Source organism: Bos javanicus, chromosome 17 (assembly GCF_032452875.1).
Source record: "Bos javanicus breed banteng chromosome 17, ARS-OSU_banteng_1.0, whole genome shotgun sequence".
Lineage (NCBI taxonomy): Eukaryota > Metazoa > Chordata > Mammalia > Artiodactyla > Bovidae > Bos > Bos javanicus.
The window spans coordinates 37,087,215-37,112,381 of record NC_083884.1 but is presented as its reverse complement, the minus strand read 5'-3'; the positions used below and the strand labels follow the sequence as shown (position 1 = coordinate 37,112,381).

Below are 25,167 nucleotides of genomic sequence, written 5' to 3'. Positions count from 1 at the left end.
CTGCATTGCCACTGGCTATGTATTCGTCTCCTCTGTTTTTCTTCACTTTCTGACTGGTTCGAAGCTTGAAGTACAACTAGGTTCTGTCCTCAGTTCTCTTGCTCCCCAATGTGTGCTCATCCATTGTCTATTTTATCCCTACTATAGAGTTGTTTGGTCTTGTAACTTATGATTCTTTTTTTTTTTTTTTTTGCTAATTGTGGAATGAAATCTTTTTTTTAAATTTTATTTTATTTTTAAACTTTACATAATTGTATTAGTTTTGCCAAATATCAAAATGAATCCATCACAGGTATACATGTGCTCCCCATCCTGAACCCTCCTCCCTCCCCCCTCCCCATACCATCCCTCTGGGTCGTCCCAGTGCACTAGCCCCATGCATCAAGTATCGTGTATCAAACCTGGACTGGCATCTCGTTTCATACTTATGATTCTTAAATGTATAGCTAGCCCACTCCAGTACTCTTGCCTGGCAAATCCCATGGATGGAGGAGCCTGGTAGGCTGCAGTCCATGGGGTTGCTAGGAGTCGGACACGACTGAGCAACTTCACTTTCACTTTTCACTTTCATGCATTGGAGAAGGAAATGGCAACCCATTCCAGTGTTCTTGCCTGGAGAATCCCAGGGACAGGGAGGGCTGCCGTCTATGGGGTCGCACAGAGTTGGACACGACTGAAGCGACTTAGGAGCAGCACCAGCAGCAGCAGTGATCTAAAATCTTCCTTGATTGGCTGATTTATAACCAATTGCATGAATGGCATTTTCCCTTGCTGTCTAAAAGGAAATCGAATTTAATTGTCTTTAAATGTGTGTGTGTGTGCATGTGTGTATGTGATTGTACTGCTCATGTATGTTTCCAAATTTGAGTCCCCAGTGTTTTACATTTCAGTAAATGACTTTTCACATTGTTTGTTTGCTTATCTTATTTCTTTAATTTCCATAAATCCTATGTCAAATCCACTACAAATTATTTCAGACAGTCTGATACCTTTAACCACTGGCACTTCTCTCATCTTGATTCAAACCACTATCATCTCTCTCTTGGACCCGTGTGGTAAGGTCCTAACTGACCTCCTAACTTCCACCTTGCTTCTCCATAATAATGAATCCTGGGTATATGCTGAGTTATAGCCAACTCTGTGAGACCATATGGACTGTAGCCTGCTGGGCTCCTCTGTCCCTGGGATTCTCAAGGCAAGAATATGAAGTGGGTTGCCAATTCCTCATACTCATAGGTATCTTCCTGACCCAAAGATAGAACCCACATCTCTAACAGCTCCTACATTGGCAGATAGGTTCTTTCTAATCTAATCTAAAACACTGGACCATTTTATGTCCAATCTTGAAAAATATTTTCTACTTAACTATAGTACAGATGAAACTATTTTACTTATTTTTATATGAATCCACCAATAGTCTTAATTCATTATTCTGTCCTCAATTGCAAATTTTGATTTCACTCCCTATCAAAATTTTATCTTCCTCCTGGTTCTATCACCTAACAGTAACCAAGGTGTTACCTTCATCCTTAAGTGTTACTCAAATATATTTCCACACATCCACCTGTGTACATTTGAGTCAATGGAATACTATTAAAATAAATGATGCTTATCAAAGGAAGAACTATTTAGTACCTAACATCCTGAATCATTGGAAAGAAACTGTCAAAACAGCAACAGACATTTGAATTTATATATTACCACTTTTATGTTATACGATTGTGTTAAATTATTATAAATTTTTGAAAATAACTACTGATTTATGGTAGAAATATGCCAAGTGAAAATTTCCATTTAGAAATCTAGTATTACCACAATGTTGTATGTTTAGGCCAATCTGTGGCTGGCTTTTATTTATGTTATTTTTTTGTAAATTTTAATTCTAAAACAGTCTGGAGATGAATACAAGAAATATACAGAATTTATTTATTTATTATTATTTTAAACTTTATTTTGTTGATGTGTAGTTGATTTGCATAGTTGTGTTAATTTTTTCTATTCACCAAAGTAATTCAATTATACACATACATTCTTTTTCATATTTTCTCCATTATGGTTTACTATAGGATATTGAATGACTTTGTTATTTATCCATGATTTATTTATCATTTGATTATTATCTATAATAATAAATTTTAGTTCAGTAGTCTTTCTACACATTGTGGACTTCAGTTCAGCCTGGTCTGCTGGTTAAACCCATTCAAAAACTTAGGAATCCATCTGTGAATTCTTTAGCTATGTCAAGAAGACACAGTACTGACAAAATGTAATCACAACTCATGTCTTGATTTCAAGATGTACGTTTAGAAAAGCATGATACACCCGTAGCGGATTCATGTTGATGTATGGCAAAACCAATACAATATTGTAAAGTAATTAGCCTCCAATTAAAATAAATAAATTTAAATTAAAAAAAAGAAAAAGAACAAAAAGAAAAACATGATACAAACAAAAAGAAATTTATACGTTGATGAGAAAAACATAAGAGGACACATGAAATGTGTCACAGCTGCCTGAACACACAACACTCAGTAAACTAAGTTCTATAACAAACAAGAAGTTGATACATAATTTAGAGCTGGAAGATGTGATATCTTAAGTAAAAATCAAAATGATTAGATTTGCTTATTATTGCATCAAATTAACTTAAGTATTTAATATTCGAGTTGAATAATTTCTTACATTTTGTTTAAGTAAGTAAGTGAAGTCCCTCAGTCATGTCCGACTCTTTGCGACCCCATGGACTGTAGCCTACCAGGCCCCTCTGTCCATGGGATTTTCTATATATGTCTATGTCTATATATGTCTATATATATATATGTCCATGGGATATAAATGGAGTGGATTGCCATTTCCTTCTCCAGAGGATCTTCCCGACCACACTTTGTTCAATCAGTATCAAAAGAACAATATTGCTAATTTCTATGCCATTTTCATTGTTCTGGAAAAAGCTAAGTCTTTTTATTCAATACGATTTTCTCCAAATTTGTTTTTACATAAATCTAGATGTAATCTAGATGTATCTAGACGCTAATCACATTCAAACTTCTCATTTTTCCCATTTGGCTTTAAATTTTTATTATTAATAAGCTTTCAAATCTTCTCTGAAATATCTATAGGCACTCTCTTAGAGAGGGTTTTTAAAAGTGAAACATAGATCAGACTAATGGAGAAAAATTTTCAACTGCATTTTATAGAAAATTTTATCCCCAATTACATATGCTGAATGTAATCAATGGAAAGTTTTTCACCATCTGGTTTTTGTAAAGAAATATCAAGAATGAAAAATCAGTTACATTGAAACATAAAAGCTGCAAAAATGTTCTTCACTTTGTAACTTGCAAGAACAGCACATTTAACATTTGAGAATTGTAAAGAAAATAAACACCATAAGTGAAGGTGTTCATGACAGGTAATAACCAATATATTTAAACAGCCACAAGATGGAAGCAAAATTATTTGAACTAATAATATGTTCTCATGGATAGTAGAAGAGTAAAATCACATTTTATTTATCATGTACTTTAAGCACAATAAGCCTATAGTAAGTCAGTGAGAAAGATGACTGGATCGATTTTCAATTACAATCAAGAAACTGATAAATATGTTTCTAAACTTGAGATAGTTATTTTTTTTTCTTTAAGTAGTCTTATCTACAATTGGGAAACATTATGATCAATTTGCCTATCATATTATGATCTGGCAAATTTGGATCTGTAACAACTTGACCAGAGGCTTTTTATGCAACACTATAACCCAACATAAATCTAAAAGAAAATATGTGTGGCTTTCTAGATTCCAGTGTGAAAATGTATTGCAATCAAATGTTAACAGTTGTTGAAGTTTCAGTCTTAAACATAGTAATTATCTCTTATTCAGTTCTTCTATTGCCCAAGAACTGTGTTAAATGCATTATTTAATCCTTACAAATACCACAGTGAGAAATATTGATCCTCAGTAATGTAAAGTGTTCAAATACAAATTACTATAGAAAGTAAATTTTTAAAAAACAAAGAGAAGTAAGCTATTATAGTATTATAGACTCAAATAGAAATGTTTGAAGTATATGTGTACTAAAAGAGAACCCAGAATCCTTGATCCCTGCCTTAACTTACTGTGTGAATATTGGCAGCCATTTTTAAAATCTTAGGTTTTGTGCCTTCTGGTTTGTTATTAAAATGAATTAATAATCTAATAGCTGTGAAAGTGTTTTGACACAATACCTGATATTTCTCATTTCTCACTGATAATATTTTAATACATTTGTTGGGTGGTCCTAATATTTAAATCCCACTCTTTTGGAGCAGTTTTCATGTTTATGTAAAATCTATCACATATCTATTATCTATGAGTGGAAGATAAACACATACAATGTTTAATGTTTACAAAATCCTTTACAGAGCTTTCAAAAATGAGAGGAGAAAAAGTATAATTTTATTAACAAATAGTGAATTTAAGAGTATACACCTTATGATTCCTAATATATGTTATATATTGGCTTATGCATAGGATTCTGCAGTTCACAGTTTAATTAGGGAGGAGAGTGACAAAAATTATATTCTTAACATTGATTAAAGTTCAATGCAAAATAGGAAGCTCAATTGATTCTGTAATCAAATCAGAAAATTTTAATATACACCAACTGAAATTCAGGGGATTAATAAAATTAGTTTTGAGGTTGTGGGGACAGGATGCATTCAGAGGAATTGAAACTTCTGAGTGTCAGTATTTTGTCCAAGTTATTAATTTCACTACCAATCTGTAATTTCATTTAGCTAATACTGACTAAAAGCAAAGCAGAACAGAACAGAGCAAACAAGCCAACATCTGGGTACTCTTTTCCAAAAGTTGATATATTCATCACAATTATTTTACAAGAAATGACATACAAGCCTGTTTCAATTTAAAACAAAACCTTTACACAGATTCCCTATCCCTCCCTCCAAAAAAGGAAATCTAAAAGCCCACGTATATTAGCACAGGACATGTACTTATATATTTTAAAATATCGTTGGCAACCTAGTTTTCTAGCCTCAGTTCTCTAAACTCTGCCTTAAAAAATAATAATAATCAGGTAAGAGAATCGACCAATTAATCAGTTAGCCAAATGAAATGTGAATGTCTGTCTAGATTATACCAAAGAAAAAGACACCATGTCAGATTTCATTCAAATCGTGCACACAGAGGTATAAAAAAGCATATTTCCCAAGATGTTATTGTTTGTGATGCACATTTAAGTGCACAGAACATTTGCCTTTATGGCAGTTTTATTCTCAGAGAGTAAATGGCAAAAGAGTTTCTGTTCGATTGATTTTCTCATAAAAGGTTAATTTCGTACTCTTCTTAGCATAGGAAATATCTTGAGTTTCTTATTCCAGTTTACCACTATATTCTGAGTGTGTAAATTCTGCTTAGTATGCCAGACTGATCTGGTATTGAAGTGAGAGGAGTTTTTGTTATGTGTTCAGTTCAGTCGCTCAGTCGTGTCCAACTCTTTGCGACCCCATGAATTGCAGCACGCCAGGCCTCCCTGTCCATCATCAACTCCCAGAGTTCACCCAAACCCACGTCCATCGAGTCGGTGATGCCATCCAGCCATCTCATCCTCTGTCATCCCCTTCTCCTCCTGCCCCCAATCCCTCCCAGCATTAGAGTCTGTTCCAATGAGTCAATTCTTTGCATGAGGTGGCCAAAGTATTGGAGTTTCAGCTTTAGTATCATTCCTTCCAAAGAAAACCCAGGGCTGATCTCCTTTAGAATGGACTGGTTGGATCTCGTTTTAGTCCATGGGACTCTCAAGAGTCTTCTCCAACACCACAGTTCTGTGTAGACATGTGTATTGCAGCAGTTAGAAAGCCATTTGGGTGTGAGGGATGGGAAATTAAGGCAAAACTCTCATGAAAGTTATTACATTCAGTTCAATCCCTCAGGCGTGTCCAACTCTTTGCTACCCCATGAATTGCAGCACGCCAGGCCTCCCAGTCCATCACCATCTCCCGGAGTTCACTCAGACTCACATATATCAAGTCAGTGATGCCATCCAGCCATCTCATCCTCTGTCGTCCCCTTTTCCTCCTGCCCCCAATCCTTCCCAGCATCAGAGTCTTTTCCAATGAGTCAACTCTTCGCATGAGGTGGCCAAAGTGTTGGAGTTTCAGCTTTAGCATCATTCCTTCCAAAGAACACCCAGGGCTGATCTCCTTTAGAAGGGACTGGTTGGATCTCCTTGCAGTCCAAGGGACTCTTCAAGAGTCTTCTCCAACACCACAGTTCAAAAGCATCAATTCTTCGGTGCTCAGCTTTCTTCACAGACCAACTCTCACATCCATACATGACTACTGGAAAACCATAGCCTTGATTAGATGGACCTTTATTGGCAAAGTAATGTCTCTGCTTTTGAATATGCTATCTAGGTTGGTCATAACTTTCCTTCCAAGGAATAAGTGTCTTTTAATTTCATGGCTGCAGTCTCCATGTGCAGTGATTTTGGAGCCCCCAAAAATAAAGTCTGACACTGTTTCCACTGTTTCCCCATCTATTTCCCACGAAGTGATGGGACTAGATGCCATGATCTTCATTTTCTGAACGTTGAGCTTTAAGCCAACTTTTTCACTCTCGTCTTTCTCTTTCATCAAGAGGTTTTTTAGTTCCTCTTTACTTTCTGCCATAAGGGTGGTGTCATCTGTATATCTGAGGTTATTGATATTTCTCCCAGAAAACTTGATTCCAGCTTGTGCTTCATCCAGCCCAGGGTTCCTCATGATGTACTCTGCATAGCAGTTAAATAAGCAGGGTGACAGTATACAGCCTTGACATACTCCTTTTCCTATTTGGAACCAGTCTGTTGTCCCATGTCCAGCTCTAACTATTGCTTCGTGACCTGCATATAGGTTTCTCAAGAGGCAGGTCAGGTGGTCTGGTATTCCCATCTCTTTCAGAATTTTCCACAGCTTACTGTGATCCACACAGTCAAAGGCTTTGGCATAGTCAATAAAGCAGAAATAGATGTTTTTCTAGAACTCTCTTACTTTTCCATGATCCATCGGATGCTGGTAATTTGATCTCTGGTTCCTCTGCCTTTTCTAAAACCAGCTTGAACATCTGGAAGTTCATGGTTCATGTATTGCTGAAGCCTGGCTTGGAGAATTTTGAACATTATTTTACTAGCATGTGAGATGAGTGCAATTGTGCAGTAGTTTGAGCATTGCTTGGCATTTCCTTTCTTTGGGATTGAAATGAAAACTGACCTTTTCCAGTCCTGTGGCCACTGCTGAGTTTTCCAAATTTGCTGGCATATTGAGTGCAGTACTTTAACAGCATCATCTTTCAGGATTTGAAATAGCTCAACTGGAATTCCATCACCTCCACTAGCTTTGTTCGTAGTGATGCTTTCTAAGGCCCACTTGACTTCACATTCCAGGATGTCTGGCTCTAGGTGAGTGATTACACCATCAGGATTATCTGGGTCGTGAAGATCTTTTTTGTACAGTTCTTCTGTGTATTCTTGCCACCTCTTCTTAATATCTTCTGCTTCTTTTAGGTCCATACCATTTCTGTCCTTTATCGAGCCCATCTTTGCATGAAATGTTCCCTAGGTATCTCTAATTTTCTTGAAGAGATCTCTAGTTTTTCCCATTCTGTTGTTTTCCTCTATGTATTTGCATTGATCACTGAGGAAGGCTTTCTTATCTCTTTTTGCTATTCTTTGGAACTCTGCATTCAGATGCTTATATCTTTCCTTTTCTCCTTTGCTTTTCACTTCTCTTCTTTTCACAGCTATTTGTAAGGCCTCCCCAGACAGCCATTTTGCTTTTTTGCATTTCTTTTCCATGGGGATGGTCTTGATCCCTGTCTCTTGTGCAATGTCACGAACCTCAGTCCATAGTTCATCAGGCACTCTATCTATCAGATCTAGTCCCTTAAATCTATTTCTCACTGTTACCTGGAGTAACAGGCAAACTTAGCCTTGGAATACGGAATTAAGCAGAACAAAGGCTAATAGAGTTTTGCCAAGAGAATGCACTGGTCATAGCAAACACCCTCTTCCAACAACACAAGAGAAGACTCTACACATGGACATCACCAGATGGTCAACACCGAAATCAGATTGATTATATTCTTTGAAACCAAATATGGAGAAGCTCTATACAGTCAGCAAAAACAAGACCGGGAGCTGACTGTGGCTCAGATCATGAGCTCCTTATTGCCAAATTCAGACTTAAATTGATGAAAGTAGGGTAAACCACTAGATCATTCAGGTATGACCTAAATCAAATCCCTTATACAGTGGAAGTGAAGCAATCATAGATCAAATAAATATGCTTAGTATAAGTCTAAAGAACAAAAGCTTTTCAAACCATTGTTTAACATTCCTGGTAATATCCAGTTCATTTATTTCCATGTTGATTTACATATTGAGTAGTAGTATGCCTAAGCTTCCAGTAATAAAGCAGAATGTTAAATATAGCAGATTTTTTTTCTCACCTCATGGTATTTAATTTCATTTGTTTCCATATTATCAATTGCTGGTTGTCAGTTAGACAAAACTTCAGTGTTAGAATGATTCTAAGTTAACTTAATTGCATATTATTTACACAGCTCTGTATCATGTGTCTGTGGAATACTAAAATTTTCACTTTCATTTCAATTCAAACTGACAGAAAAAAAACTATTTTATGAAGATTAAAGCAAAATATTAATATAATTCATTTTAGCTCTCTATAAAATAGATTAGATATTCTTTCTGTAAAAGAAGATAATCTATCTTCAATTGTGTATTCAAAATGCAAAGAGTTCACTTTGGTAAAGAAACTATTCTTACAATTTATCTCATTTATATGAAAGGACATCTAGTAGCACAATGACTACAGACCCTTCCATCTTAATGCATTTGAATATTTATTCAATGAAGTTTGAAAAGAAAAAAACTTGTCAATGGGTACATGAGCAACATTGTGTGATACTGTAAATTTAAGCTAATAATTAAATCATCACACAAGCTTTTAAGTGTAAAATTACTTTGGCAGCACTCTGAGAGTTTGGGAAATGGAACCCATTTAAGATTAGAAATCAAATTGATCACTAACCTTTTTGAATGATGAAAGTTCTATATACTTAACATTTCAAAATTTCAGTCTGGGTTACGGCTATTAATAAATAAATATTCTTTCTAGTATAAATAAATAAATAAGAAATATATTTATAAATAAAAGAAAGGCATTAAAGATATTTAATGATTTATCTAGCATGTTAAAATAATTTGTCAAATTACTAATTCAGCAGTACTTTTCCATAAATAGTTCCCAATGATTTTTAGTACCATGGAAGTAAATACTGCTAACTTTTAATTTTAAATTATTGTCATCTCAGATTTACTAATTGGGTTTAGTGTGAGTTCTTCATAGCTATTTCAGTGGGCATTTACCAGTTCTGTGTAATTTGAATTAGGTGGTGCATACTGTAGGCATCGTTTTTAATCAGGAAGAAATGAGATGTTATCACAGGATGGCTTGGCATTCACTCTTCTCTCAGTTTCACTCCAGGTGCATTTCACTGCATGGAATTGGCTTGTTGACTGAATTGGCCACTCTGTGTCCCTAAGAAAACTGCCATGATTGGGAAGCCATATGGTGCAATGCTGTAAGCTATATTAAATTCTGAGTCATATTTTGGCCAGCTTTGTTCTCATAACAGATTCAGAATTGTATCCATACAAATTTCTATTCACTTACTAATCACAAGTGTCTTTAAGCCCATATTTCTCTCTTTTATTTAGAGACTTTCAGTAGCGATGCTAGAGTTTAAATTTAAGGGCACTAGTAAAGAAGAAGGAAGAAATAGAGAAAGGTGGCACTTTAGGCCCACCCTGCATTTACCTTTGAAGAAGCAGTCTTCATTGTGGACAATGGTAATCTTGTGTTTCTTCAAGCAAGCAGCTCTGTGTACCTCACAGTGGTTTTCATAGAATTCCCCATCAGATCCACACACAGGTTTGTAGTGCCGGTTGCAATGGTCCATACAGGCACATTCTGCCTGCCCTGTCTCTCTGCTGAGAACACAGTGCCTTCCCAAACCACAGTATTTGTTTTCACAAGATCCCAAAGAGCCATCCTGAATCAGGATCCCTGTAGACAAACAAAAAAAAAAAAGAGAGATAAAATCACTTGGATTTATAGATTGATGTATCCAAATAATATGCTGATATCAAAGTTTCAAGGGATTAGGAAAAAATAAGTCTAAGAGAAATACAATATAATCAGGGTTCAGTTGTTCTTAGGAGAAGGGATTTTTATCAGAACCAGACTTAAAAAAAAAAAAAAAAACCTTTGACATTGTCCCCTTCTTTCACTTTCTCCTTGAGCTCTTACCTCCATACTCAATGAGTATTACAGTCCATAAGGACAAGGGCTCTAAATTTAAACTGCAGAACTCAAATTTTCTGCCAATTATTAGCTTTATGCCCTTGGAAAAATTACTTCCCTGTGCTAAATTATCCCATCCATAATGCGAGGTTGATAGTATAGACCATCTCCTAGAGTGTACTAAGCAGTACATGTACTGATCCACAGGATACACAGTCCTGGCATACAGGAAATATTTAACAAATGCCAACGTTTACATTAGCAGAATTCTGCTGGGAGAAAGGAAACGTATGTATGTAAAGTGGGAAACAGGAGAGAATAGAAATGAGAAAAAGTGTCTTGAAAACTTTTTGGGTTCTAACATCTGATCCTTTCTTGTTTTGACCTTTGCCACTTGGCAATCACTGATGCATTTCATGACTAAAGGAATAAATCATGAAGAATTTTATTATGTTGTTACTTGTTTAATCTAACACTCTACATATGCCTCAAAAACATAGGAGAATCTAGCAGTCTTGCAGTAAAACCAAACCAACTAATTTCATTCTTGGGCTTTTATAGGTAAATCTAAGAACATTATGTGACTGAAAAAAAAAAAAAAGTAAAGTGTACATATATGTCTATGTATCTATCTATTTAAAAATGTATATAGAGAAAAATATATATTAAGGAATAATATATATTCACATATATACATATGTGTTAATGTGTGTAGATATATTTATCACTGCTGACACATACATGGCAAAAAAATAAAGTTTTGGGAGGTTGTAAACCCTGTGACTCAATGGGAAAGTATCTGCCTGCAATTAAGGCGATGTGATTTCAATTCCTGGATCAGGAACATCCTCTGGAGGAGGAAATGGCAAACCACTCCAGTATTCTTGCCTGGAGAAATCCAATGAACAGAGGAGTCTGGGAGTCTACACTCCATGGAACCATACCTTGACTGGGTACCTAACACATCTATAATTTGGTTTCCTCATCTGAACAATGGGGATTATAGTATATCCTCAAAGGGTTATCAAGATTAAAAGGCTTGTGAGGGAGAGATCAAGATAGCAGATTAGGAGGCACCTGGGCCCACCATCCACCACAAACACATCAAACTAAATATACATTGGAAAGACTCTTGCTGAAATCTACCTGGGACTAGCAGAAGAACTCTTCTACACCAAGGCTATAAACAAAGAGCCACAAAGCATCTGATAGGAAGGGAGGAGCAGGGATCAGTCATGAACCCACATCCCTATCTGAGAATACAGAAGAAGAATGGATATTACAGGTTTGGGGAATTCTCCCTGGGGAGCAAGGGATTCAAGCTACATATTAGGTACCCCAGCACAGGAGTCCAACAGGAGGTTAGCTCTCTTAGCTTGTTTGAAAACCAGTGGGGGTTACCAGAGGGCTGTCAGAAACTAAGACTCCCCACTTAAGGAATATACATACAGACTTACTCCTGGTTACATGGAGGCTGCAGATTGAAACTTCCTGAGGTTCTGGTCAGCCTGCCAAGACTTCTCCTGCCCATTCCCAGGCTGCATAGCCTCCTGATCTAGCCCATCTTGTTCCTATTCCCCACTAAGCAATGAAAGTGCAAACATTTGGAAGGAAATGATCCAGTTCAGACTCCAGCCCTGCCTCTGACCAGTGTGAAAGCAGTCACTGCCAGCTCATGAGTCTCATGCCAGCCTATGCATACTTGAGAGGGGACAGGGGCAGTTCAGTGGTGTGGCACCACCTTTGCAACACCAAGCCAGCATTTAAAAAATGTGCATCCCTGGGAAAAAGTGAAGTCAACACAGAAGTGCAGCCCCAAGCACTCAGGTGCTGATCATATTCCAAATCAAAGTGGACCCAGGAGAAACCAGATCCCTCAGAGCTCCTGTTTTAGTCTGTTGGGTCCCAACATTGCCCCAGTCAGGACAGTAACAGTTATAGAGTAAAGAAGATGCCTTGACTTGCATCTGCGTCTGGTTTTGGCTCACCAAATTCAGCCCTAGGCTATTTGATGTACTTATGGCTGAAAACTTTCTGAACCTGAGGAAAAAAACAGGTGTCCAGATCAGGAAGCACAAGGGGGTCAAAACAAGATGAACCTCAAAATACCCACAGAGATATGTCATAAATGGCAAAGAGAAAAGCAAGGAGTCACAGAGAAGGGGAGCCTCATAAGGTTATCAGCTCATATCTCTGCAGAAACTTTTCAGGCAAGAATGGAATGGCATATATTCCAAGTGGTGAAAGGAAAAACCTGTAACCCAAGATGCTCTACCCAGCAAGGTTATCATTCAGAATTGAAGGAGAGGTAAAGAACCTCTTAGACATGCAAATGCTAAAAGAATTGATCAATATTAAACTGATCTTACAAGAAGTATTGAAGTCTCATTTAAGTGAAAAAGAAAAGGCAATAAGAAATGATAGGGTGGTAAAATCCCCAGTAGAAAAGTTAAGTACATAGTAAAAGCTGTGGATCCAGCACTTAAATAACATAGTATAAAAGTTAAAGGACCAAAGTTATAAAATCAACTATAGCTAAACAATAAACAGTTAGGGATAGACATTAAGAAGTAAAATATGAACTCAAAAAGTATAATATGTATGTAGGGAATAAAAAATATAGATGTTTAAGAACATATTTGTATTTAAATGACTATCAGGGTAAATCAAGTAGATATAGTTATATGTCAACATTTATGAGCTTTATGGTAATCACAAAACAAAAACCTACAATAAATACACACAAAAAATAAATATACAAAAACTAGACAGAATAGAACACAAATATAACACTGAGGAAAAACATCAAACAACAGATAAGAGACAAAGGGAAAAAAGGAACTAAAGCAAAAGCAAAATTCAGAAAATAAATAACAAAATACCAGTAATTACATGCATATCAATAATCACTTTAAATGTCAATAGACTAAATGATCCAATCAAAATATAAAGGAGAGAAGGTTGAGTTAAAAAAAAGGACAACAACAGCAAAAACAAGACCCATCTATGCTGCTTACAGGATAATCAATTTAGAGCTAAAGACACAAAAATGCTGAAAGTGAGGTATGGAAAAATATATTCCTTGGAAATGGAAACAAAAATATGCTGGATAGGCTTTCTATTTTAAAATGGACTTTAAAACAAAGTTTATAATAAAAGACAAAAAAAGACATATAGTAGATGAAGTAAAAAATAAATAAGATAAAAATCGAAGCATATAATAAGACAGCAATAGAATAAGAGGATAAGAATCGGTACAACAACAATGGTAGTAATTCAATATAAATTCAGTATAGTGCTTATATATAAAGTAGCAATAATACAGATCATCGAAAGATGAAGGAAAACATGCAAGTCCAGGTGCCACTCTTTGAGGCCCTTTTATCATGGACACAACAGTAACCACAGACAGGCCTCCCTGTCCATCACTAACTACTGGAGTTCACCCAAATTTGAATCCATTAAGTCCGTGATGCCATCCAACCATCTCATCCTTTGTCATCCCCTTCTCCTCTTGCCCTCAATCTTTCCTAGTATCAGGGTCTTTTCAAATGAGTCAGGTCTTCGTATCATGTGGCCAAAGTAATGGAGTTTCAGCCTCAACATCAGTCTTTCCAATGAACATGAAGGACTGATCTCCTTTAGGATAGACTGGTTGGATCTCCTTGCAGTCCAAGGGACTGTCAAGAGTCTTCTCCAACACCATAGTTCAAAAACATCAGTTCTTCAGCGCTCAGCTTTCTTTATAGTTCAACTCCACATCCATACATGAATACTGGAAAAACCATAGCCTTGACTACACAGACCTTTGACAAAGTAATGTCTCTGCTTTTTAATATGCTGTAGGTTGGTCATAACTTTCCTTAAGGAGTAAGACACATTACAAGAGTTGGAATACATATAATAGGACATTATATTTAAAAACAGCATCATCAGAGAGTAAATTAGATAATACTTTGATATAAATAAATATGAAAATATAAATTTCACAATGCTGTGCACTTGAAACTAATATAACATTGCAAATCAAGTACATTTCATTTTTTTTTCTCATTTTTTTATTTTATATTTTAACTTTACAATATTGTATTGGTTTTGCCATATATCAAAATGAATCCGCCACAGGTATACATGTGTTCCCCATCCTGAAACCTCTTCCCTCCTCCCTCCCCATACCATCCCCCTGGGTCGTCCCAGTGCACCAGCCCCAAGCATCCAGTATCATGTATCTAACCTGGACTGGTGACTTGTTTCATATATGATATTATACATGTTACAATGCCATCCTGGAAATAGAGCTGCCTTATGATACAGCAATCCCACTGCTGGGCATACACACTGAGGAAACCAGAATTGAAAGAGACACGTGTACCCCAATGTTCATCGCAGGACTCTTTATAATAGCCAGGACATGGAGGCAACCTAGATGTCCATCAGCAGATGAATGGATAAGAAAGCTGTGGTACATATACACAATGGAGTATCACTCAGCCATTAAAAAGAATACATTTGAATCCTCTTTCACTTTCATTAAGAGGCTCCTCAGTTCTTTATCAGCAGATGAAAGGATAAGAGAGTACATTTCATTTGAAAAAGGTCTAGGCACATGTAAAACTCCCTTTAAAAGTTAGTTAATTTACTAGTTTTAAAAAACTAATATTCACAAGAACAGATACACAACTAAGCATTTAAATCATTAATTTATTAGTTTTTATAAATAAAAGCTTGAAGTATTTTTATTTTCATAATACAAGTAATTGCAAATGGAATTTAGAAAAAATTGAAATTAAAAAAAGGACCAAAACTATCAGAAGTATAATTTAAGAAAGAATTTATATTTTTGATACCAGTGTAAATTGAAGCAAATCTTCTTGAAAGAAACTTTATATTATTTATACTCTAATACCATATTAAAATTTTTTGATAAAATATTCAAAGACATTTATAACAAAAGATAAGAAAAAAAGAATTGATTGAATTCCAATATAATATTATTTTAACTAACTGATGGCCCTGAAATATTTAGTATATTTTGGAAAATAAATTTAAAGTCATACTTCTTGAAGTTTGGCATCATGTAATGACCTAGAGAAGTTTCATAGAATAGACCAAACCTTGAGTTTAGAGTTTCTGACTAAATAGATATGGAATTGAACCCCAAATTTATATTTCTAATTTTCCAGGTTATGATAATTCTGTTTCTGTGATCAAATTTTTGGGTCTTTGACTTAATGAAATCGTACTTGCTAGATAAATAAAAACAGAAAGACTAAGAAAACACTTATGCTCTTAAGTTTAAAAATGGGAAGTTTAAGTTTATGTCATTATTGTTGTTGATGTTCAGTCTCTAAGTCGTGTCTCACTTTTTGCAATCGCATGGACTGTAGCATGCCAAGCTCTTCTCTCCTCCTCTGTCTCCTGGAGTTTGCTCAAATTCATGTTCATTGAGTCAGTGATGCTATCTAATAATCTCATCCTCTGTCACTGCTTTCCACTTTTGCCTTCAATCTTTTCCAGTATCAGGGTCTTTTCCAATAAGTTGGCTCTTTGCACCAGGTGGCCAAATTATTGGAGCTCTGGCTTCAGCATCAGTCCTTCTAATGAATACTGAGGGCTAATTTCCTTTAGGATTGACTTGTTTGATCTCCTTCCTGTCCAAAAGACTCTTGAGAATCTTCTCTAATTTGGCATCATTAATACTTCAGCACTCAGCCTTCTTTATGGCCCAACTCTCACATCTGTACATGACTACTGGAAAAACTATAGCTTTGACTATATGGGACTTTGCTGGCAAAGTGATGTCTCTGTTTTTTAATACCGTCTCTAGGTTTTTCATAGCTTTTCTTCCAAGGAGCAAGTATCCTTTTAATTTCATAGATGCAGTCACTGTCCACAATGATTTTGGAGCCAAAGAAAATAAAATCTGTCACTGCATCCACATTTTCCAGTTCTATTTGCCAAGAAGCGATGGGACCATATTTCATGATCTTAGTTTTTTGAATGTTGAGTTTCAGACCAGAATTTTCACTCTCCTCTTTGACCCTCATCAAGAGACTCTTTAGTTCCTCTTTCCTTTCTGCCATTAGAGTGGTATAATCTGCATATTTGAGGTAGCTGATATTTCTCCCAGCAATCTTTATACCAGCTCATGATTCATCCAGCCCAGCATTTTGCATGATGTATTCTGGATATAAATTAAATAAACTGAGTGACAATATACAGCCTTGTCTTACTCCTTTCCCAATTTTAAAGCATTTAGTTTTTTTCTATTCTGTTACTTCTTGACCCACATACAGATTTGTCAGGACACAGTAGTCAGGTACTCTCCTCTCTAAGAATTTTCCACAGTTTATTGTGATCCACACAGTTAAGGAGTTTAACATAATAAAAAAAAAAAAATAGAAGTAGATGTTTTTCTGGAATTACCTTGCTTTCTCCAAGATTGAGTGAACATTGACAATCTGCTCTCTGGTACCTCTAACTCTTTGAAACCCAGCTTGTGCATAGGGAATTTTTCACTTCATGACTGCTGAAGCCTAGCTTGAAGAATTTTGATCATAATGTTGCTAATATGAGAAATGAGCACAATTGTGGAGTAGTTTGAGCATTCTTTGACATTACTCTTCTTTGGGATTGGAATGAAAACTGCCCTTTTTTTAGTCCTGAGGCCACTACTGACTTTTCCAAAATTGCTGGCATATTGAGTGCAACACTTTAACAGCATCAGCTTTTAAAATTTTAAATAGCTCAACTGGAATTCTATCAACTTCACTAGCTTTGTTCATAGTAATGCTTCCTAAGACCCACTTGACTTCACACTCCACAGTGTCCAGCTTAGGTGTCTGACCAAATCATCATGGTTATCCTGGTCATTAAAACTTTTCTTGTATAGATCTTCTGTGTATTCTTCCCACCTCTTCTTAATCTCTTCTGCTTCTGTTAGTTAGTTCAGTCACTCAGTCATGTCCAACTCTTTGCAACCCCATGAATCACAGCACACCAGGCTTCCCTGTCCATCGCCAACTCCCAGAGTTCACTAAAACTCACATCCATCAAGTCGGTGATGCCATCCAGCCATCTCATCCTCTGTCGTTCCCTTCTCCTCCTGTCCCCAATCCCTCCCAGCATCAGAGTCTTTTCCAATGAGGCAACTCTTCGCATGAGGTGGCCAAAGTACTGGAGTTTCAGCTTTAGCATCATTCCTTCCAAAGAAATCCCAGGGCTGATCTCCTTCAAAATGGACTGGTTGGATCTCCTTGCAGTCCAAGGGACTCTCAAGAGTCTTCTTCAACACCACAGTTCAAAAGCATCAATTCTTCAGCGTTCAGCTTTCTTCACAGTCCAACTCTCACATCCATACATGACCACAGGAAAAACCATAGCCTTGACTAGACGGACCTTTGTTGGCAAAGTAATGTCTCTGCTTTTCAGTACGCTATCTAGGTTGGTCATAACTTTCCTTCCAAGGAAGGAATGCAGATGCAATCTGCAATCACCATCTGCAGTGATTTTGGAGCCCAGAAAAACAAAGTCTGACACTGTTTCCACTGTTTCCGCATCTATTTCCCATGAAGTGATGGGACCGGATGCCATGATCTTCATTTTCTGAATGTTGAGCTTTAAGCCAACTTTTTCATTCTCCTCTTTCACTTTCATCAAGAGGCTTTTGAGTTCCTCTTTACTCTCTGCCATAAGGATGGTGTCATCTGCATATCTGAGGCTATTGATATTTCTCCCGGCAATCTTGATTCCAGCTTGTGCTTCTTCCAGCCCAGCATTTCTCATGATGTACTCTGCATAGAAGTTAAATAAGCAGAGTGACAATATACAGCCTTGACGTACTCCTTTTCCTATTTGGAACCAGTCTGTTGTTCCATGTCCAGTTCTAACTGTTGCTTCCTCTGCTTCTGTTAAGTCCTTACAATTTCTGTGTTTATTGCATGAAATGTTCCCTGATATGTCCAATTTTCTTGAAAACATCTCTAGTCTTTTCCATTCTATTTTTCTCTATTTCTTTGCACCGTTCATTTAAGAACATCATATCTCTCCCTGCTATTCTCTGGAACTCTGCATTCACTTGGCTATATCTTTCCCTTTCACTCTTGCCTTTTGATTCTCTTCTTTCTTCAGCTATTTGTAAAGCCTCCTCAGACAACCACTTTGCATTCTTTTATTTCTTTTTCTTTGGGATGGCTTTGGTCATGATTAAAACCAGATAAAATCAGATGATAAAATTAACACAATTAATTAGGTAATTGGATATGCTGCTGCTGCTAAGTCGCTTCAGTGGTGTCCGACTCTGTGCGACCCCATAGACGGCAGCCCACCAGGCTCCCACATCTCTGGGATTCTCCAGGCAAGAACACTGAAGTGGGTTGCCATTTCCTTCTCCAAATTGGATATAATATTGGCCAAATTTTTCTAATTTTACATAATTGTTTTTTTATTGTTCAATGTAACACATTAAAAAAAGAAAACCTATAGATGTGTCAAACAATTGTAAAATAATGAGCAATTTCATGTTTGAAAATTTTTACCTTATACTCCTACTGGTACTTAGGCCTATTGTCAAGCTTTTAGGGTCCAAATGGGGTTGTCATTATAACACAGGTATTTGACTCATGTAGTTGTATTTTTGTAGTTTTACAACTTATATTTTCTTTATTTATTTACCATCTTACTAACAATTTTTTTTTTGCTATGAAATAATTTATAATTTACCAATAAAAAGTTGTATTTAAAAAATATCTAAAATTAAGTTTAAAGTCAATAGGGTCAAGATATTATTTTGCATTTTGGTCACAAACTGAGGTGACTATCCAACCAGTACAGTTTCTAAAGAAGAAGGAATGCTCTGCTATAAATGAGGTCATTTATGATTTATTTAGGTCAATGAGTCTCTTTCCTTGATTCTCCCTCTTCAATTTTTCCTTTTTGCCTATACTCCAGTTCAGAGATTTGTATTAGAATGGCCAATAGACCATTTTCTAGAAGTTAATGAACTGCCTTACACTAGCTAGAAGCTGTGTGTTGCATATAGCTCTTACAATTAAAGGAAATTTAATTAATTCATAGGCAATTCAAAAGAAAGCTCACATTATGTAAATGAATAGCTAGAACATATCCTTTCTGACAGTAATTATCCATGACTAATGCTGAACTTAAGTATCAGCTGAGATTAAATCAATTTAATCTGATCAACATGTCAAAGATTTCTTTTAAGTATACTCTGTCAGATAGCACACTAAATGAATTTTACTCAAGTACTTATATCCTGCCATCTCACAACTTAATAGAATAACATTTTCCCCCAAAAATGTTGTATATTTAGTAAGCACGTTATTTTATAGCTTCTATGCCTTCAGGGCATTACAATGATTTCTCAGTTTTAAAATAAACAGAACTGAAAGAAAACACAAAAGATACCATATGTAAAGCAAAATCATTCTGCTGCTGCTGCTGCTAAGTCGCTTCAGTCCTGTCCGACTCTGTGCAACCCCATGGACTGCAGCCTACCAGGCTTCTCCGTCCATAGGATTCTCCAGGCAAGAACGCTGGAGTGGGTTGCCATTTCCTTCTCCAATGCATGAAAGTGGAAAGTGAAAGTGAAGTCGCTCAGTCGTTTCCAATTCTTAGCGACCCCATGGACTGCAGCCCACCAGGCTCCTCCATCCATGGGATTTTCTGGGCAACAGTACTGGAGTGGGGCACCATTGCCTTCTCCCAAATCATTCTACATAATTCTAAATATGATATTCTCAATTATGATGCAATTCTCAATTGTTTTACATGATATATACTTTATCAAATAGGTACTTAAATAGAGCAGATATAGGTTGAAATAAACTTTAGTAAAATATGTTATTTTTATGTGCAAGGTACAGTATTAGATGCTACAGAATAGATCAAAAAAGCAGACATAGATATTTTTGCTAGTTGCTGACAAAGGACATAAAGCAGGATTTAGGCCCCAGGAGAGAGGCAACAATTTGGGGGCATATTTAGAGACACAAAGGTGTGTGAGATGGATAATATCAGGTAAAAGCTCACATATATTATGTCATGGCATAGTTGAGGTTATATTTGATAGGAGCTCAAAAGAGATGTAAGGAATACACAGAGTATGAATAAAGTTTGATGCTAGATTTAAAGCAGTAGCAACAGGAGGAAAAAAGAAACAAATTTTGTTGAGCTAACTAACCTATAAGCAAAGCTGTTTTAGAGCACCAAGTTATTTGAGGTGTCAATTGTCTCATCAAAGTGCATAATGTTATAGTAAAAATGCAAGTATTATGCTAACTTTGATTTGTTAAAAAAGAACAACAGATTTGGGGGCAGATAATAGGATTATAGTCTTTGCTTTTCTTTGCTATTAGTCTGACTTCAGCCAGGCTGCAATCTTCTTGAGCTAGAAGTTCAAACGGTAAGATAAGAGGAAACAAACATCTTTAGACTTACTCTCATCAAACAAATTATGTCATTTAACAATCCTTGGCAAAGCAGTTTCTAATAAAAGGTAATTTGAGAAATGTATTTAGTAATCTTTCTCTAAATATATTTAGAAATATCAGTAATCTCAGATATGAAGATAATACCATCCTTACGGTAGAAAGCATAGAGGAACTGAAGAGCCTCTTGATGAAAGTGAAAGAGAGCGTGAAAGGCTGACTTAAAATTCAACATTCAAAAACCAAAGATCATGGCATCCAGTCTCATGACTTCATGGCAAATAGATGGGGAGACAATGGAAACAGTGCAGATTTTATTTTCTTGGGCTTCAAAATCATTGAAGATGGTGACTGCAGCCATGAAATTAAAAGACATTTGCTCCTTGGAAGAAAAGCTATGACCAATCTAGACAGCATATTAAAAAGCAGAGACATTACTTTGCCAACAAATGTCCATCAAGTTAAAGCTATGGTTTTTCCAATGGTCATGTATGGATGTGCGAGTTGGACCATGAAGAAAGTTGAGTGCTGAAGAATGGATGCTTTTAAACTGAGGTGTTGGAGAAGACTCTCAAGAATCCCTTGAACTGCAAGGGGATCAAACCAGTCAATCCTAGAGGAAATCAGTCCTGAATATTCATTGAAAGATTGATGCTGAAACTCCAATACTTTGGCCACTTGATGTGAAGAACTGACTCACTGGAAAAGACCCTGATACTGGGAAAGATTGAAGGTAGGAGGAGAAGGGGAAGACAGAGGGTGAGATGGTTGGATGGCAACACTGACTCCATGGACATGAGTTTGAAAAATCTCCTGGATGGACAGGGAAGCCTGGCATGCTGCAGTGTGCTGCTGCTGCTGCTGCTGCTGCTAAGTCACTTTGGTAATGTCCAACTCTGTGCGACCCCATAGACAGCAGCCCACCAAGCTTCTCCATGCCTTGGATTCTCCAGGCAAGAATACTGGAGTGGGTTGCCATTTCCTTCTCCAATGCATGTTTGCATGCTAAGTTGTTTCAGTCGTGTCTGACTCTGTGCGACCTCATGGACAGCAGCCCATCAGGCTCCTCCATCCACAGGACTCCCCAGGAAAGAATACTGGAGTGGGTTGCCATTTCCTCCTCCAGTGTTGCAGTCTGTGGGGTCGCAAAGAGTTGGACATGACTGAGCGACTGAACTGAACTGATAGCATCAACTGTACAAGATGAAAAATTATTTTTTAGCTTCAGTTCAGTTCAGTTCAGTCGCTCAGTCGTGTCTGACTCTTTGTGACCCCATGAATTGCAGCACACCAGGCCTGCCTGTCCATCACCAACTCCCGGAGTTCACTCAAACTCATGTCCATCGAGTCAGTGATGCCATCCAGCCGTCTCATCCTCTGTCGTCCCCTTCTCCTCCTGCCCCCAACCCCTCCCAGCATCAGAGTCTTTTCCAATGAGTCTACTCTTCGCATGAGGTGGCCAAAGTATTGGAGTTTCAGCTTCAGCATCAGTCCTTCCAACGAACACCCAGGACTGATCTCCTTAGATTTGCTAAATTGTCTTTCTCCTAGAATTTTCTCTCTTTTTTTTTTCTTTGCACTGTTAGTACTTATAAAAATGGACTCTAACATCAAAGTCCTTTATTTGGATTCCAACTGTCACTACAAGTGTGATTTCATGCAAGTTAAAGTCACTGCACCTCAGTTTCCCCATATAACTAGAAGATAAAAAAAACTGTGCATTGTTTAAATGAATATATAAAGTGGAGGTAATAATAGTAATCATAGCAGCATATGGTTGTTGAGAGGATTAAGTGAAATGAGGTACAGAAAGTTCCTGGCATAGTGTATATTTTAATAAATACAGTTTTAAAGAATTATCATTAACTATGGATTTGGCATGCAAAATATATTGGCTTAAAATCATTGGAACAGATAAAGAACAGACTTTCACAACACTGGTTATTATTATAGCTCTTGGAAATGTATTTATTGGAGTGTTTAAAAGTGTGTTTCCAAATAATGCACCTAAAATTGTCAACAGTATCCAGTAGATAATAATTTCCTCATATGCAAAAAAAAAAAAAAAAGTAAATTCACATTTGTTCATTAGATAGTTTGATTTAAATATTAAAAAATATGGTAACATTTATTTTCCATGTATGGAAAAATTGTAAATCTCTTCAATAAATCCAAAATAAAATTTTCTGTTGCACACTGTAAACTCTAACAAAACACATGTGATCCTCACAAATGTCATGCAAGTGATAATTCAAGTAAATATTCCAAACATACAGAAGACTGAGCTAGTGGGATCTTTTCATGAATTTTAATAACTGAAATATTTATTCCCTGCTACTATTTTGTAAAGTTGGTTGAAACAAGGCTGCTGGACTATAAGTTTGCCTGGGGCACGACTACTGAGAAAAGTTCAAATGGTCACATCTCTACAGTTCAACAAATTTGGAACTTTCAATACCATCTTATTTCAGACAATCCATTGGACTTCTGCAAGCACCTTCATGTAATTCTGCATTCAGATTTATTTTAAAAGAAATAAATTTGAAGAAAAAAAGGTAAGTACAGAAAATGCTGGGGATTCAGTTTTATTGCATCCATCCAAATTATAGTTTCTGTTTAATACAATTTAGTTTTTGCCAGTGCAAATGAGTTTTGATGTATCATTTCAAGAAGTTAGAAGATTTGAGGTAACTAAATAAAATGACAAGAGTTACTTCTTATTTCATGTCTGCACTGTGATTATAGCAGCAGAATACTGAAAGAGTTTAAGCAACACTCTCAAACCTCTGACTTCAACTTGTGATCTTGATAACAAAGTACAAAATTGTTTTTATCATAAATTTTATCCCTTCCAATCCCATCTAAGACTGTATTTTTCTCTTAGTATCTTCTCTAGTCAATTGAGAACTTAGAGTAGTATTTTTGTTAAATACTTGGCCAGATAAAAATATTTTTTAATCATCATGTTATTTATTTAGATTATAGAAATGGGTCAGAAGACAAAGAAATCTTGCTATAATAGCTTCAATTGATAGCTAGAAATGTCTTGGCATGATAGATAGATAGTCGATAAAGAGTGAAAGAAAGAAAGAGAGACAGATAAATCAGAAGCAAAAATTAGATATGTAATTTTTTTTAGATAATTATGATACTTAAAAGCAAATGTTACTGAAGATTTTGAGTGACAAACCTATGATAAACCTAGACAGCATATTGAAAAGCAGAGATATCTCTTTGCTGACAAATGTCTGTATGGTCAAAGCTATGATTTTTCCAGTAATGATGTATGGATGTGAGAGTTGGACCATGAATAAAGTGCTGGAGAAGACTCTTGAGAGTCCCTTGGACTGTAAGGAGATCAAACCAATCAATCCTAAAGGAAATCAACCCTGAATATTCATTTGAAGCACTATTGCTGAAGCTCCAATACTTTGGCCACCTAATACAAAGAGCCGACTCATTGGAAAAGACCTTGATGCTGGGAAAGATCAAAGGCAAGAGGAGAAGGGGTGGCAGAGGATGAGATGGTTAGATAGCATCATCAACTCAATAGATATGAATCTGAGCAATCTCTGGGACATAGTGCAGGACAGAGGAGCCTGGCATGCTGCCGTCAATGGAGCTGCAAAGAGTTTGGTATGACTTAGCGACTGAACAAAAACAATGGAAATGTATTTATTTTGCTAAGTAGTTAGGTGCCATTCTCCTTTATGATGCTGCCTAAGCTCAATTCCAGAAAAATAAAAGACCCAATCAAAAAGTGGGCCAAAGAACTAAACAGAAATTTCTCCAAAGACATACAGATGGCTAACAAACATGAAAAGATGCTCAACATTACTTATTGTCAGAGAAATGCAAATAAAAACCACAATGAGGTACCATTTCACACCAGTCAGAATGGCTGCAATCCAAAAGTCTACAAGCAATAAGTGCTGGAGAGGGTGTGGAGAAAAAGGGAACCCTCTTACACTGTTGGTGGGAATGCAAACTAGTACAGCCACTATGGAGAACAGTGTGGAGATTCCTTAAAAAACTGGAAATAGAACTGCCATACAACCCAGCAATCCCAGTGCTGGGCATACATACTGAGGAAACCAGAATTGAAAGAGACAAGGGTACCCCAATGTTCATCGCAGCACTGTTTATAATAGCCAGGACATGGAAGCAACCTAGATGTCCATCAGCAGATGAATGGATAAGAAAGCGGTGGTACATATACACAATGGAATATTACTCAGCCATTAAAAAGAATACATTTGAATCAGTTCTAATGAGGTGGATGAAATGGGAGCCTATTATACAGAGTGAAGTAAGCCAGAAGGAAAAACACCAATACAGTATACTAATGCATATATGTG

General features: G+C 36.4%; 1 protein-coding gene across 1 annotated transcript in view; it reads right to left on the bottom strand.

The window, feature by feature from the left end:
* FSTL5 (follistatin like 5) overlaps nucleotides 1–25,167 on the bottom strand; it is a 928,941-nt gene that overhangs the window by 609,094 nt on the left and 294,680 nt on the right. The window contains exon 4 of the mRNA XM_061384275.1: nucleotides 9,876–10,124. Within this exon, the coding sequence (XP_061240259.1) occupies nucleotides 9,876–10,124 (249 nt within the window). The remainder of the gene's footprint in view (nucleotides 1–9,875; nucleotides 10,125–25,167) is intronic.